At 44.7% G+C, this 18,093-nt stretch overlaps 1 protein-coding gene across 2 annotated transcripts in view; it reads right to left on the bottom strand.

The window, feature by feature from the left end:
* LOC137434537 (oxysterol-binding protein-related protein 6) overlaps positions 1-18,093 on the bottom strand; it is a 195,996-nt gene that overhangs the window by 20,486 nt on the left and 157,417 nt on the right. Inside the window, exons 17-19 of one of the 2 annotated variants that reach the window (XR_013624726.1) lie at positions 13,815-13,878; positions 11,771-11,849; positions 521-666 (exon numbers count right to left, since the gene is read on the bottom strand). Coding sequence is in view for 1 of the 2 variants with exons in the window: in XM_068127654.2 (XP_067983755.2) it covers positions 11,771-11,849; positions 13,815-13,878 (143 nt within the window). In the remaining variant the exon portion in view is untranslated. The remainder of the gene's footprint in view (positions 1-520; positions 667-11,770; positions 11,850-13,814; positions 13,879-18,093) is intronic. The other variant, XM_068127654.2, reaches the window with a different exon arrangement.

Genomic DNA, 18,093 nt, shown 5'->3' with positions numbered 1-18,093 from the left:
CTATGGTGCCTGGGCCTTTGTTGCGATATGAAAGGTAATATTAAATTATCTGCCGACTAGTGAGTGTGTGTGTGTGTGTGTGTGTGTGTAATATTATAATACTAGTGGGGTCACCTGTGCGAATCCCACGGGCATGAACGTCTTAATTTAGATGTTGCACATTCAGTTTTACAAACTGGTTACTGGCAATTTATCAGATCCACAAATGATGTAATCTACACAATGTATTTACATCTGATAACATGTGAATGCATGTGCGTGCACATGGGAAATGCAGTTTGAAATGTGTGATTACATCCATGTAAAATGTGACTTCAAAGCTCAAATCCTCTCACTCCCCACATCACGCACACTGCACCAGGTAGTGGATCACCCACAGGGGTGTGGGGGGACACAAGGACACAAACACACACACACATACACACACACACACACACATACACACGTGTGTTTTATGAAATTAAATATTTTACACAAATGACAGATGTTCGTGCAATGGCACAAGTGGATTCTTCTGTACCTTCAAAAAGGACAGTTTGCAGTGACCATGACTTGTCATTGTGGTTAATGATGTTGATTTCTCCATAATGCTCAATCCACCGCTGGCCTGCCAAGATGTTATGAACACAGGAAGCAAACTTTGTTCAAGAATAGTGGTCCCCATATCTGCACAAAATGAAAACAAATAGAGTGGTGAATGGGAGACAGATGGAAGGTGCATGTATCATTTTAATGGGATCAGGGACATCACAAATAGGAGAGGATGGATGAACAAATTTGATGATGCAAGTTTTAGTGTGTGTGTGTGTTGTTTGTTATCTCCATAATTTGGGATTTAGAAGGTGGAACGGAGTCCTCCAAAGACTCGAAGTATCCACCCCCGCTTTGGTGAAAGATTGTGATTCAAGTTGTGAAGTTGTGTTCATCGAGTTTTGTTCCAAGGGCTCTTTTTAGGATCCTCACTGAGCCTCGTGCAGCCTCCATCTGTAGTTCGTTTGTGGCAATGTTCCTAGGGATGCTTTTAAGATCTCTGGAAGGTTCTTCTTTATCATTCCCATTGCCCCAATTATCACCGGTACAATTTCGGCACTCGTCAGCTTCTAGGATCTTTTCACTTCATTCTTGAGGTCTTGATATTTGGTCAATTTCCTGATTTCTGCGTTTTTTAGGCCAAAATCGCTGGGTACTGATGTCTCAATCAGCAATGCTGTCTTTTCCTTTTTGTTCCTGAGTACTATGTCTGGTCGCAATGGCTCGTTTTCTATGTTCATGCTGGATGGTATCATCCGGTCATATGAGAGCATTATGTCCTTGTTTTCAATGATTACTTTTGGTTCATGTTTCCATGAGTTTTGTGGAACTGGGACATTGAAATTTCTGCGAATGTGCCAGTGAATTACTCTGCATACCTTGTTGTGCCTTTGGGTGCACAACTGCTCTGACATGAGTTTTTTACTTCCCGATAGGAGGTGACTCGTGCATTCTGTTTCTACCTTGCGGCATCAGCACACGGGTCCTAAAATCATGTTCTTCCGCTCTTTCACTCCCTCTTTCTGTTCTCTTCACCCTCTCTTTTGCTCAAGGTCACCTGCCATCTGCTTGGAAATCAGCCAACATCACCCTGCTTTGCACAAAAAAGGTGCAAAAACAGATCCTAGCAACTACAGACCAATCAGCCTTCTCCCAATTATCAGCAAAGTCATGGAATCCATCATTGCTTCAGATATGAAATCTTTCCTCTTCTCCAATGGCTTGATCTCTGATCATCAATTTGGTTTCAGACCTGGTCACTCTACTCTGGGCATGCTGCTTCTGCTTTCTCAACAATGGATGGAGGTCCTCAACGCCAAACAGGAAATTAGAGCTGTCTCCCTTGACATTTCACGTGCCTTCGATACGGTCTGGCACCCTGCTCTGCTCACCAAACTCTCCTCCTTTGGTATCCATGGAAATCTCCACGCATGGCTGGCGGACTTCCTCTCTGGTCGTAGTCAACGTGTGGCCCTGAATGGGTTTCTCTCATCTCCTCTTCCTGTTCAGGCTGGAGTTCCCCAAGGTAGTGTTCTGGGCCCTGTGCTTTTTCTGGTCTTCATTAATGATCTCTCTGACTCTCTTGAAAATCCTCTCTATCTCTTTGCTGATGACTCGACTCTCTGTCGCTCCATTCCTCATCCCTCAGATCGGCAGTCTGCAGCCTCCTCACTCTCTGCAGACCTGGACAAAATCACAGACTGGGAAAACAAATGGAACATGTCTTTCAATCCTGATAAATCTCACACTCTTACGATGTCTCTCCGGAAGGGACCGACTGGACAACCCTCCCATCCACTTTCTGAATAATCCTCTCCAAGAAGTTCTGTCACTCAAGCTTTTGGGTCTCACTATTTGCCATGATCTTTCCTGGGAAAACCACATTTCAAATCTGGCCTCCAAAGCCAGTCGCCGACTGGGCATCCTCTGTCGTGCGAAGTCCTTCCTTGGCACACCTGAGCTCCTCACCACATACAAGGCTTTCATCCGCAGCTCTATGGAATACTGCTCTCCCCTCTGGTCTGGTGCTTCTGCCTCACACCTAGCTCGTCTTCACGCTGTTGAAACCAAAGCGTTCAGAATCATTGAATCTCCAGCGATGAAGCTAACTCCCAAGGGCCTTTCACTCACTCACCGCAGCAGGTTGGTGTCCTTTCCGTCTCTTACCGACTCTCTCTGGCCTTGCCCCCCTCAGCTCTCTCTCGGGCTCTGTCCCCCAAATATTCCTACAGGTCGCACAAGATCTGCCTGCAACCCTCTTATGGTTAAACTGCCAAAATCAAGACTTTCTGCTCACCTTCACTCCTTCATTCCTCTTTTCTCCCACCTCTGGAACAAACTCCCTCACTCTCTTCAATCCCACTACCCTCCAGGTCTTTAAAACAGCTGTTCACCACCATCTCTTATCCTCCCCCATCCAAAACCTTGATCTTTTCTACTCCCGCTAATTTCGGTCCCCTTGTGTTTTATACCTCTCCCCCCCCCCCCACCCCCCCCTTCCCACACCTCCTCCCCCCAAGCCCTCTCCCTCCCACACTTCTCCCTGCTCTCAAATGTTGTGGTTGTGTGCTTCCCCTTCTCTCCCCATCTTGTCTTCTGCTCCCTCTTTTTGTATATTTTGTTTGTCTGGTTGATTTGTTTGTGAAATAAATGTTAGCTCTTTCACAAGCCTCGATTCAGTATACAAAAAAAGAAAAAAAGAACCTACACTTCTCCGATTCTCAGTCCTGCCAGCGTCCTAAAGCCATTAGTGTAGCGTCCTTGGTCTTGGGCATTAATAATATTATTCATTCTCCATCCCAGTTGAGCTGACCTCCTCTTAGCCATTCCAGTGATCTTTCTTTGACTATCCCCTATTTTTCCAACTTTTTGAAATTTCCCTGCTCTTTTGTCTTTCTCCCAGTGTTCACGAAATTAGCGCGCGTGTGTGTGTGTGTGTGTGTGTGTGTGTGTGTGTGTGTGTGTGTGTGTGTGTGTGTGTGTGTGTGTGTCACTGGCTGCCATCCACCCACATCACTCACCTAATCAGTGACCCCAGAAGGCTAAGATTAAATGAATAAATTCACTCCTCCCATGCTCTTTTAGCCGTAGAAAGCTGCATAAATGGATGAGATGAAAACAAAGAGTATGTCTTTGTTTTTCATTTGTAGGTTGACTGCTTGATGTTTGCATGTGGTACATGCTTGGGCTCCTCGATGGTACACGTTTCTGTCTGTGCTGTCGCTGAGATACACCAATAAGCAATGAAATCGATCTGACATCCGAGGGGGTATCCCATTGGGTTTATCTTGTATGTGCTATATGTAAATGTTGTTGCAGCTGTGGAGTAACTCTGGGAAGAGTTTGAAACAGCAAAAGGCTTATCTTGTGCAGCCTTCATGGTTGTGGTTACACAGCTATTGGGTCGCTACGTCAAAATCCAAGATGGCCGCCGCCATGTATGTCTGAACCTTGTGAGATGAATATCTTGAAAAATAAGCGAAGTACCAACTTCTAATTTGGTGTGGGGTGTATCTCGGCATAAGACAACAACAACATGCATTTTAAAGGGCATTTTCCCTGCTAGAGCGGGGGTTAGCCTTGCGGTCCCCATGACAATCTTCTCCATTTTGCCCTATTTTCTGCATCTCTCCTTGTTAACCCCCTTGCCCGCATTTCTTCTTCCACCATCTTTAGCCAAGTCTTTTTCGGTCTTCCCCGTCCTCTGCTTCCTTCTACATTCATTTCCATCACTCTTCTCAACCAGTCACTTTCATCCTTCCTCAACACATGACCAAACCATCTCAACCTGTTCCTCTTCACAGCATCAATCACAGGCTCTATTCCCATCATCTTTCGCAATTCATCATTTGTCTTCCTCTCTCTCAACGATACTCCACACATCCACCGAACCATTCGCATTTCCACCCTTTCCAACCTTCGTTGCTGCTCTACGTTCATTACCCATGTCTCGCTCCCATAAATCATAACACTTCTCACACATGCAGCATACACCTTTCCCTTCAGCTTCAACGACACTCCCCTCATCATCAGCACGCCACCCAGTTCCCGAAACTTCTTCCATGCACATCTCACTCGAGCAACCGTTGCCGAGTCTGATCCACCTTCTCCATTCAGCATGTCTCCGAAGTAGCAAAATGTTTTCACACCTTCCAGCTTCACGCCGTCTCCAAGATCCAACTCAACATTTCCTCCATCTGCAGCTCCCTCTGTGCACACCTTACATTTGAATGTAGCTGCCACACTGGTTAATGACCCTCTCAGACCACAACATTTTTGATGAACCCACTCAGCGCACATTGTACATTGAATGGAGTTCACTCCGACACCCTTCCTACACACAGCACAGGGCCACTTCCCAGTTCTTTCCACCTCACCACATGCTTTACCACTTGCCATCACCTTCGTCTTTCCGATATTCACCTTCAGACCTTTTGTCTCCATACATTCCTTCCACGTGTTCATCTTTTCCTTCAGTCCATCCATACTTTCCGCAATCAACACCAGATCATCTGCATACAACAACTCCCACGGTAAACCCTCCTTTATGTTCTGAGCCAGCACCTCCATCACAGCTACAAATAGTAATGGACTTAGTACCGACCCCTGATGCACTCCCACCTTCACCTCAAACTCACCACTGTTCCCGTCCTTCGTCCTTACAGCTGTGCGCGCTCTTTTGTACATTGCCATCACTACTCTGATCAACCATTCCTCCACTCCTAACTTCCTCAATGCCCATGTCAATACTTTGCGTGGTACCCTATCGAATGCTTTCTCCAGATCAACAAACCCAAGAAACAACTTCTTCCTCTTCTCCATGTACTTCTCCTGCAACTGCCTCACAATGAAAAGCGCGTCTGTCGTTCCTCTTCCTGGCATGAATCCAAACTGCATTTCGTCGATCTTCACTTTCTTCGTTATCCTCCTCTCCAACACCCTTTCCAATACCTTCATTCCATGCTCCAATAACTTTATCGCTCGGTACGAGCCACACTCCAGAGGGTCACCTTTCCCCTTGTATAGAGGGATGAGGGTACTCAGTTCCCAATCCACTGGAATGCGGCCTTCTTTCACCACCAGATTACAGATCTCTGTCATTCTCTTCACACCCCAACTTCCTGCTGCCTTCAACATATCTCCCACAACTCCCGTCGGCCCTCCCGCTTTTCTACCCTTCATTGCTTTTATCGCTTCCTCAACTTCCTTCTCAGTTATCTTCTCTGCCGGTCGTAAAACAGGGTTACTCTCTATGTTGCCATCCCATTCATTCTCTGTATTCAACAGCATTTCCATATATCTTTTCCATCTTCCTTTAATTCCATCTGGGTCGACAACGATTTGTCCCACTTCATCCTTCAAGCAACTCACCCCCATCACATCACACCTCTCTTTCGCTATCTGCTTTGCAATCCTGAATACTGCTTTCTGACCCTCTTCCGAATCCAAGCGTTCTCCGAACATTTTCCTACATGCCTCCTGCGCCTTTGCTACCTCTTTCTTTGCAGCCTTCTTGGCTGCCTTATAACTTTCATGCTCTGCTGTTTCTGCTCCCGTACCCTTCGCCTTCTGCCACTCCTTGAACTTCTTCCTCTTCTCGTCAATCCTCTTTCCAACTTCATCATCCCACCACCATGTTTCCGAGTGCCTCGGTGGTCCTTTTGTCAATCCACATACCTCACCAACGGCTCCCAACAGGCAAGCTTTCATTGACATCCAACCACTTTCAAGCTCAACCACATCATCCTCGACCCTACTCAGCCTCTCTTTTAATGCCTCCCTTACTGTCACCTCTTTCAACCTCCACACCTTCATTCTCGGTTGGTACTTCACCCGCCGAGCTCTCCTCGCACCTTTCACCCTTACGTCGCAGACAACCAAGTGGTGCTGTGAAACAGCCTCCTCCCCTGGGATCACCTTTGTGTCCCGGAGGTGCCCGCTATCTCGCCTACGCACCATCAGGTAGTCAACGGTTGTCGTCGACCCACCTGACGTGTATGTAACAAGCTTATTATCCTCTTTCTGGAACTGAGTATTACAAATCAACAAATCAGCTCCATCAGCAAACTCCAAAATCCTTTCACCTTCTCCATTTCTCACACCATATCCGTAACCCCCATGAACTCCGTCAAAACCGTCCATACTCCTTCCCACATGTCCATTTAGGTCTCCTCCTACCACAACAACTTCCTCATCTTTCACGTTTTCCATCAGCTTCTCTATCGCACACCAGAACTTGTCCTTTTCTTCATCGCTTCGACCAACCTGCGGAGCATATCCCGAGATGACGTTCACCAAGAGCTTTCCAATCATCATTTTCACCATCATCAACCTATCACTCTCTAGTCACACTCACCGCACTGTCTACAAACTCCTCAGAAAACAGGACACCAACACCATTCACGCCCTCCGGGCACCCTTGCCACACAAACTTGTATTTCTGTCCCTGCCTACCCTTCACCATTCTCACACCACTTCCCTTCCATCTCGTCTCTTGCACACAACATATGTCCACTCTTCTTCTGACCAATACTTCCACCACTTCTCCTGATCTCCCTGTCATTGTCCCTACATTCCATGTCCCAAACCTCAGAAACCGATCTCCACTTCGGGCTGTACCCTGCCCATATGTAGTTGTAATTGTCATGGTTCCCTTTTTGAGGCAATGTTTTTTTGTTTTTTTTTTGTTTTTTTTTTTATGGCCGGATGGCCTTCCTGACGCCAACCCTCTTAGTCGTCTCTTACGACATGCAGGGATACGGTGTACCTATTCTTATCCAGGGTACACACCGGGACGGCATAAGGAAGAACACTATTGAAAATTGGGTCGCCACGTCAAATTCCAAGATGGCCGCCACCATATATATTGGCTAGAAGAGCATGGGAGGGAGTCTATATATATATATATATATATATATATATATATATATATATATATATATATATATATATATAATATATATAATATATATATATATATATATATATATATATATATATATATATATATATATATATATATATATATATATATATATATATATATATATACAGTGCATTTAGAAAGTATTCAGACCCCTTCACTTTTTTCACCTTTTTTATGTTGCAGCCTTATGCTGAAATCTTTTAAATTCATTTTTTCCCTCATCAACCTACATTCAATACCCCATAATGACAAAGAGAAAACAGGATTTTAGAAAGTTTTGCAAATTTATTAAAAAGAAAAAACAGAAATATCACATTTACATAAGTATTCAGACCCTTTGCTATGACACTTGAAATTTAGCTCAGGTGCCTCCCATTTCTCTTCATCATCTTTGAGATGTTTCTACACCTTGATTGGAGTCCACCTATGGTAAATTCAATTGATTGGACATGATTTGGAAAGGCACACACCTGTCGATATAAGGTCTCACAGCTGACAATGCATATATCAGAGCAAAAACCAAGCCATGAGGTCGAAGGAACTGCCTGCAGAGCTCAGAGACAGGATTGTGTCGAGGCACAGATTTGGGGAAGTCTACAAAAAAAATCTCTGCTGCGTTGAAGGTTCCCAAGAGCACAGTGGCCTCCATAATTCTTAAATGGAAGAAGCTTGGAACAACCAGGACTCTTCCTAGAGCTGGCCGCCCGGCCAAACTGAGCATTCGGGGGAGAAGGGCCTTGGCAAGAGAGGTGACCAAGAACCCGATGGTCACTCTGGCTGAGCTCCAGAGATCCTGTGTGGAGATGGGAGAAACTTCCAGAAGGACAACCATCACTGCAACACTCCACCGAACTGGGATTTATGGCAGAGTGGCCAGACGGAAGCCTCTCCTCAGTGAAAGGCACATGAAAGCCCATATAATCTTGTTTCTCACTGTCTGAGAGTCCTTTAGGTCCTTTTTTTTCAAACTCCAAGCGGGCTTTCATGTGGCATTAAGATTTCCCTTCACTGGAACTAAGGGGCCTAGCCCGAATCATGAAAACATCCCCAGAACATTATTCCTCCTCCACCAAGCTTTACAGTTGGCAGTATGCATTTGGGCAGGTAGCGTTCTCCTGGCATCCACCAAACCCAGGTTTGGCCGTCGGACTGCCAGATGGTGAAGCGCGATTCATCACTCCAGAGAACGCGTTTCCACTGCTCCAGAGTCCAATGGTGGCGAGCTTTACACCATTCCAGTCAACGCTTGGCATTGCGCATGGTGATCTTAGGCTTGTGTGTGGCTGCTCGACCATGGAAACCCATTTCATGAAGCTCCCGACGAACAGTTGTTGTGCTGACGTTGCTTCCAGAGGCAGTTTGGAACTCGGTAGTGAGTGTTGCAACCGAGGACAGACGATTTTTTACGCGTTCTGCGCTTTAGCACTCGGCGGTCCCATTAAGTGAGCCTGTGTGGTCTACCACTTCGCAGCTGATCTGTCGTTGCTCCCAGACGTTTCCACTTCACAATAACAGCACTTACAGTTGACCGGGGCAGCTCGAGCAGGGCAGAAATTTGACGAACTGAGTTGTTGGAAAGGTGGCATTCCATAACGGTGCCATGCTGAAAGTCACTGAGCTCTTCAGTATGGCCCATTCTACTGCTAATGTTTATCTATGGAGATTGCATGGCTGTGTGCTCGATTATATATACCTGTCAGCAATGGGTGTGGCTGAAAAAGCCACACCCATTGCTGAAAAGAAAAAGAAGGGGTGTCTGCATACTTTTGGTCATGTGGTGTGTGTGTGTATGTATGTATGTATGTATGTATGTATATATATATATATATATATATATATATATATATATATGTATGTATATATATATATATATATATATATATATATATATATATGTATGTATATATATATATATATATATATATATATATATATATATATATATATATATATATATATATATATATATATATATATATGAATGATCGTTTTAAAGCCATTTTCCCAGCTAGAGCGGGGGTTAGCCTTGCGGGCCCCATGACAATCATGGTTCCCTGTTTGAGGCAATGTTTTTATGGCCGGATGCCCTTCCTGACGCCAACCCTTGGTCACCTCTTACGATGCGCAGGGATACGGTGTACCTATTCTAAACCGGGGTACACACCGGGCGGGATCATTCATCCCAGCATGCTGGTACTCAATTTGCCGACCTCAGAAGGATGACAGGCTGAGTCAACCCCCCTGGCGTTAATTCAGCGATCGACCGGGATTCAAACCCAGGATCCGAGGATCCCAAGCCGGCACCCTCACCGCGAAGCCAACACCTAACCTGGTGTTGGCATATATATATATATTCATATATATATATATATACCAGGCATATATATAAAAATATATAAGCCAATATATATATTCATATATATATATGAATGAATGAATGAATGAATGAATAAATGTATATATATATATATATATATATATATATATATATATATATATATATATATATATATACATATATATATATATATATATATATATATATATATATATATATATATAACCCCCACCCCTGCAGTTGAAAAAACTATCTAAACAAACTAAGAAAAGCTACACAAAGTAAAGCCTTTGCCATTTCAATCCCCATCTGGGCTCCTCTTCAGCTGGACATTCACAAGTACCATATAGATGAGAATCCCAATGCTACATGACGTATTATACACCGGACCAGTTTCATCACTTATTGGTGAGCCATCAGCAACAGCATCGACAGAAACGAGCACCATCAAGGCTCTCGAACATGTACCATATGCAATGCTAATAGCAGTCATCACAATAAATATCAACACCAAATCATGCCTCACTCCCAATCCCAATCACCCCCAATCCCAAAACCCAATCACTAATACTGTACTCCCCTATATTTATTTCAACTATGGAAATTGGTATATGTTATTTAAATTTTCGTTTCCTCTAATTATTTTACAGGAATGGAAAATTACTGCCTGTAATTGTTCCACCTTCATAACTGCCTGCACTTGTTCTTCCCTTGCCACTGTCTATCACTTTGTTTGCTGTCGCCACTGCCTGCACATCTCCACCCTGACCACTGCCTGCACTATCTCCACTCTCGCCACTACCTGCACTCGTTTTGCTCTTGCCACCGCCTTTGCTCACTCCACCTTCACTCTGCCCTCCAGTGCCTGCGCTCGCTATGCCCTCACCATTGCCTGCGCTCGCAAGGCCCTCGCCATTGCCTGCGCTCGCTATGCCCTTGACATTGCCTGCGCTCGCGTTGCCCTCGCCATTGCCTGCGCTCGCTATGCCCTCGCCATTGCCTGCGCTCGCTTTGCCCTCGCCATTGCCTGCGCTCGCTATGCCCTCCCCATTGCCTGCGCTCGCTATGCCCTCGCCATTGCCTGCGCTCGCTATGCCCTCGCCACTGCCTGCGCTTGCTTTGCCCTTGCCACTGCCTGCGCTTGCTATGCCCTCGCCACTGCTTGCCCTCACCACTGCCTGCGCTTGTTATGCCCTCGCCACTGCCTGCGCTTGCCATGACCTCGCCATTGCCTGCGCTCGCTCCGGCATTGTGAAGGCCTGCACTTGCTCTGCGCGCATCATTGCACACACTCACTCAGCCTTCTCCATTCTCTGTACTCACTCCACTTTCGTTATTGCCCGTTTGAAGTTTAATTTTGCAGATTTTAATTACGCTGATAAACATCGATCAGCACGGCATTTAGATTAGTCTAACACTATCAGGATTCAAACTCGTACTACAAAGCTCAATGGCGAGCTTGTCACCAACTGTGAGCTACCGTGCTGTTTGGTAGGGAACCATTCACACCAAAAATTAGGTGTTCTGTACTCTTCCTTCAAGTACAGAACACATAATTTTTGGTACCAGCTTGCTGGGGTGAATGATGACGGTGTGTACCCCGATTTAGAATAGGTACACCGTATCCCTGCGCATCGTAAGAGGCGATCAAGGGTTGGCGTCAGGAAGGGCATCCGGCCATAAAAACATTGCCTCAAACAGTGAACCATGAGCTCATGGGGACCGCAAGGCCAACCCTCGCTCTAGCAGGGAAAAATGGCCTTAAAAAAAACGATCATTCATTCATTCATTCATGCATACTCTTCCTTCAGAGTAAGGAATGAAATGATCAAGAGCACAGTGATCCAGATTGAGATTTCCAAATAATGTAAAGTTCAGGAGCGGCAAGATAGGGTTCATTGTTAAGCAATGACATGCAGCTTGAGTAGGCTTATTTGTATGCAGCAGACATCATTTGAGGCCTGCCTGAGACTTACTTCGGAAGCATGAGATGCACCGTGCCCTCGGGGACTATCTCCATGGATTTGCCCCAAAACTTGTTTTTCCACCGAACATCTGCGCAAATACAACAAAGACATTCCTGTGAACCTGTCACCGTCCATGACACACTTCAAACAAATACGCAATACCAAAGCTCACATAACAAAAAGCTTAACAAGGAGGAATTTGGAGATAATAACAAGCTTCATGAGGAATCAGAAGCTCCCACTCAGGGATTCTTTCACGTGTTTGCGAACATCTGAGCTCTGTTTTCACCTCACTAAATCGAAGGTTTCCGAAGTGTATTTGTCATGTTTTTATTGTTATATTTCGTCCAGCCGTTGCTGTTATATCCCGTGCAATATTTCATGTTAATCATACATTTTTTGTGCTATATATTAGCTTTTTTGTATCGTCAAAGGACTACCGCAGCATCGTTGCTTGTCTTACCTCGGATAGAAAATGTGAAAATTATTTATCTTTGTGTTCCTCGTTTTTACTTTCCCAGGTATTTCACTTATACCTCCTCAACATTTTTCTATTTTCCCTCCTCTCTTCAAAAAATCTAAAAAAAAAACTCATCTCAGATCACCAATTTGGATTCGGACCAGGTCACTCCACCTGGGGCATGCTGCTTCAACTCTCCCAATAATGGATGGAGGCCCTCAATGTCACACATGAGATCATGACCATCTCTCTGGACATATTTTGTGCTTTCGATAAGGTCTGGCATCCTGCCGTACTCTCCAAACTCTCTGCCTATGGCATCCAACGCCAACTCCACACATGGCTAACTGACCTCCTCTACTCTCGTAGCCAACATGTGGCTCTTAACGAAATCTTTTAATCTCCTCTCCCCGTCAAGGCTGGAGTGTGCCCAGGCAGTGTTCTTGGCCCAGTCCTTTCCTGATCATCGCTGGTCTCTCTGACTGGAAAATCCTCTTTATCTGTGTGCTGATGACTCCACCCTCTGCCGTGACGTCACTCGTCCTTCTACAGGTAGGCTGCAGCCTCTTCCCTCTCTTCAGAACCGGACAAAATCACAACATGGTCACATAATTGGAATATGCTTCAAATCCTGACAAATCTCACACTCACTACCTCTTTCCAAAAGGACCAACTGGCACCTCCCAACCCCACCCCCCACCCCAATTTACTTTATAAACAGCCCTCTGGCGGAAGTTTGGGCATTCAAACTCCTTGGTCTCACTATCAACCATAATCTTTCTTGGGTAAAAGCCAGCCGCCAACTGTGCATCCTCCGTTGTACAAAGTCCTTCCTTGGCACACTCGAACTCCTATCCACCAACAAGGCATTCATCTACAGCTTGATGGAGTACTGCTCTCCCCTCTGGCCTGGATCCCCTGCCACACCATCTTGCTCAGCTCGACACCCTGGAAACCAAGGCCTTCAAGATTATTGGAATCTCCGGTGATGAAGCTGAGTGTATGGGTCAATCACTTCACCATCGCCGATGGGTCAATAGTTTCTGTCTTCTACCATCTCCTTTCTGGTCTTGCACCCTCTGCTCTTTCCGTGCTGTGTCCCCCAGGATGCTGCAGGGCACACATGGTCCAGCATCAACACCTCTGGTGAACCAATTCCATATTCTTTTCAATCTCATTTTCCCTCTAGGTCTTCAACACAGCTCAGATTGTCCCCAATCCAAAATCATATTTTCTACCCCCATCAAAGCCCTCCTCTCCTCCAAGCTCACCTCTTTCCAAATTCCTTGTTTTTCTTTCCTGATTGATTGCTTCTGTATTGATCTCTCCAACCTGTGTATCCCCACCTCCCCACCCCTCATTCTTCTGCGCATCCCTCATTCGTCCATATTCCTCTATTTTGTCCCTCAACCCTGCCCTCCCTTACGACTTTTCCTTTTGTTTTGTTGCATCCCGATCCATTCTGTCTTCTCACTCTTCCATGAGCCTTGATTTTGTAGACAAAAAAAGCAGGACGAAAAAGATAATGGAAGTGATCAAATGAGATGTTGAATGCAAATAATACATTTGAGGTACATTTGACATGCAACCTACCTTGCCAAAAGCAGAAATTTCTGGACTCACAATGGCAGGTCGAGATAGGCGGATGGTGGCTCACCTGGAGCAAGGGAAATCCACTGCAGTTAGGCTGGTACTTTATATACTTCTTCCAAGACTTTATTTATGACAGACTCCATTGCTCAATAATCCTTGTAAAAACAAATCCTCACTTACCCTTACAACACTTTCCTGTAATTGGACAGATTAGAGGTCTTGAGGGTAATACATCTGTCAAAAACCTCTGGTTATAATTATAATTAATTTATTGAGCATCATCTAAGGATAAGTTGATGAGAAAAAAAGAAAGAATGTAAAAGCAGGGTTGTATGAAAGCGGGAAGGCAGAGGAAACAGGTCATCACTGCCAGCAGTTATAAAGTGGCAGGTCTAGTTCATTCTAATTCTTGCTTTTTCTTTTCTTTTATTACTTTTACTCTTTATTTCTCTTCCTTTATCTATCTATCTAGGGAGAAGTGAATTATTGCAAGAAGTTTTCTGTAAGGTTCACTTGGCTGCGCCCGGATGGGTTTGAGGGTTGTGGAGTAGCGGCTGAAACCCGAATCCTACCTAGGTTCCTCCTGATGACTCCATCTTTGCTCTTTACTTATTTGGGTTCCTTCTCATGACTCCATTGCAGTATTTGGTCTGTCGTTTGATTACAATTTATTGCAATAATCATTCTCAGTGCAAAATAGTTATTTCCTTCAAGTTAATTTCAGAGCATGATGGTGACTATGCGAAATAATGTGCAACATTTAAATCCAAACATAGCAACTATTTACATGGAAACAGCTGTTGATATCTGTTTAGGTGGTGCTGTCGAAAGCATTTTCTAGAAATATCATTTCACAAGCTCATTTTTCTTTTTACGTGCGACGTGTCCCAGGTCTTCAAGGGCTTGTTGTTCTTGTTGGGGGTAGGTTTTTGAAACGTGCACCCATTTGGCGGACAGCTGTCGGACCCCACCCACATTGTCGCTTGACTCGATCCACCCACTATTGCACCCAAGCATAACAATATGGCTGCCATCTTGGTTTTCTGGTGGGCCTATAAGCCATCAGGCCTGTAGGCCTCTGCTGATAATACACTGCCCTGGTTTGTTGCGTCATATTTCCATTGGCTTTGGTTGTGTCAAGTGTTACTCACAAATTAGGGACTCTGAAAAATCGAAGCATATGTCGAATAAATATTATTAGTAAGGTTTCATCAAGCCCGGCAGCGGGCACTGTACACGGCTCCTTGAAAAAGTAAAGTTACCTAATTTTTTAACGGCCCTATATTGAGGTTTAACAATCCGTGACTATGTGACAAATCAGCTTGTTCTGATATAACCGTGGCGGAGGCTGTCATGGGTGAGAGGTGTCGAGTTAATCTTATAATAGGTAAATAGGGCATTAAATGTTTTCCAATCGCGCTTTCATCTTTTGAGTGCTTTTCATGCGCGTTTCCCAATCGGCCCGTTACCAGATTTTGTCACAAATTGTAACCACAGTGCTGTCATTCTTGTTTGTTCCATTGGAGGATCTGATATATATAGATATATATAGATATATATATATATATATATATATATATATATATATATATATATATATATATATATATATATATATAAAAAAAAATATATATATATATATATATATATATAAATATATATATATATATATATATAAATATATATATATATATATATATAAATATATATATATATATATATATATATATATATATATATATATATATATACATATATATATATACATATAATTATATATATATATATATATATATATATTGTTGCGGAATCCAACGTCGGCCTTCCCCACTTAACAAGGGGGGGATTAATCCCCTCGCTTATATGACTGACCGACGTGGTCCCTGACGCTGTACCGCGACCTCCGGAAAGGCAGGTGCGCAGCCCCGTTCGTACCGCGGATAGATGTTAATTGCCGAGCGGTTTTAAGCAACCGCGGCACGAACTATTAACAATGACTAGACCCGATTCCTGAACGTTGGCCAAATCGTGCAACAGGTATTCAATTTGGAAAAGACAAAGACGACGGATGAGAAGAAGAAGAAGAAGACAAAGGCAAAAGGTTGGGAATACGAATACTATTTATTACTACTATTTACACAATCAAAGAAACCAAGCAAGAAGGAAGGATAATAAAATAAAAGACAGACAGAAGCAAGGAGACAGTGCAACGCTAGCTTACCTATGGCAGTCTTACTTATACCCAGGGACAAGACACACAAAGACAGACTACGAGCACACTTACACGGGGGATGATGACAGGAATGGCAGGAGGTGGATGGCTGGAGGGAGAGGAAGGTTCAGCTCGGACTGAAGCACGGTTGGGCCGGGAGGGAGCAGCCGCCGCCCTCTTGATCGGTCTCGCACGGCGCGTTCCTTCGCGGCCACGGTCGATACTGCCGGTGAAACCCGAAGCTGCTGTGGCTGAAGCTGCTGCGTGCCGCTGCTCTTTCAGGGATTCCTCCGCCTCATGCGCCGTGTGCTCTCCACCGGTTCATCTGCCTTCTCTCTCGTATCTCGTGGGGGTGTTGCGTGACGGGTTCTCTTCCTGACGCATCTGCTCGTGGGGATCCCTTCCTCATCTCAAAGCAGTCCCTCACTCCTCCTTTTATTGCCCTCCCTGGAATCAAGCCGCGGGCTACGAGGGCACGCCTACCGGTTCGCTCACCGCGGTGCTGATTGGTGGTTGAGGGCTCTCTGACTCCAACTTTTGATGACGATGAGGTGCTACGCCTTTCTTCCCTGAACAGAGCACATGCTTAATGGCGGCAATTGCAGACAACCGCCAAGTGCAGTTGGCAATTGACGAAAGGGGGGATGTGCAGGGAATCTACCTTATTCCACTTTGGTGCAATGGAGTGTTAATTCATGGAAGACAAGGCCTTAACCTACATAGAATAAGGAGATAACTGTATCGAAGGACATATGATTGGCTACGTGTGGTATATGAAATAACTACGGGAACGACCTTTGACCTTTACACACAACAACTGGAGAAAGGAGGGTGATATTTTACAACACAAAAAAAACACCATTCTCAAATTCATTATATATATATATATATATATATATATATATATATATATATATATATATATATATATATATATATATATATATATATATATTGTTGCAGATATGACGACTATTTTTTTTGATTGTGCTTTATTATTAATATTGGTTATTCTGCGCCTCCTGCCTCCGGAGCTGTGTAAAGGTCAAAGGGCGTCCCATAATTAGTCCATAGAGCACCCACACCACAGCCAATCATAGAATACCCCTGTTCGATAGTTATATCTTATTATGTGTTTTAGGGTAAGGCTGTGTCTCCCATTAATTGAAATACTCCATTGCACCAGTGAAAGAGATAGATTCCCTTCATTCCCATTCCCAAAACTTTCATTCCCCCTTTTCGTCAATTGCCATTCGCATTGCCAACTGCATTTTGGGCGGTTTTCTCTTCATCCGCCATTGACCACGAGGCAGGGTTGGGGAAGAAAGGCGGGTCCCCACCTCGTCATAGAGGGGAGGAGTGAGTCAGCCCCACTCAACCAACCACGAACAAGGGGTTGGACTTGGAGAGGGTGTGGAGAGAAACATCGAGGAGGTTCGCAAGGTTGAGGGGCGGGGCCTATATAACCCGCAGCTAGGGCGTTTCCCAGAAGAGATGAACCATTACAGAGAGACGAGAGGAGGTCCAAGAGAGATGAGCTTTGACCGAGAGACGAGAAGAAGTCCAGGGTTGAACTGCAGCTCGAGCCACTGAAACTGCATTTACTGCAGCTGGAGCCACCGAAACTGCAGCCACAGCAGCGTGAGGCCTGGACGGCAGTTTGGAGCAGGGCCGCGAAGGGGCGGCGGCTGCCCAACGAGTCGATCGGTTGCAGGACCAGTTGGACCTCCCTATCCCGCAAGCCATCCATCTCCCGCCAGTCCTATCATCATTCCCCGCGTGAGTCTGTCCTTGTTTGTTCTGTCCCTGGGTTAATTAAGACTGTAGGTAAGCTAGCGTTGCACTGTGTATCTAATATCTTCTGTAAATAAACGTGATTGCTTTCTTCCTGCTTATATGTGTAAATAATAAATCCAATTACTCTTCTGTACGTCTTCTTCCTCTTTGTATTCGGTCGCTTTAGAGTTTTCCATATTGAGCAGCTGAGGTGCGATACGGCCAACGTTTGGGTGGAATCGGGTTCTAGTCGGGGAATAACTGTTCGGTCGCGGTAATACCACCGCTCGG

The sequence above is a fragment of the Myxine glutinosa genome, chromosome 10, assembly GCF_964187855.1.
Source record: "Myxine glutinosa chromosome 10, kmMyxGlut1.1, whole genome shotgun sequence".
Classification (NCBI taxonomy): Eukaryota; Metazoa; Chordata; class Myxini; order Myxiniformes; family Myxinidae; genus Myxine; species Myxine glutinosa.
This window is presented reverse-complemented; position numbering and strand designations above follow the sequence as displayed.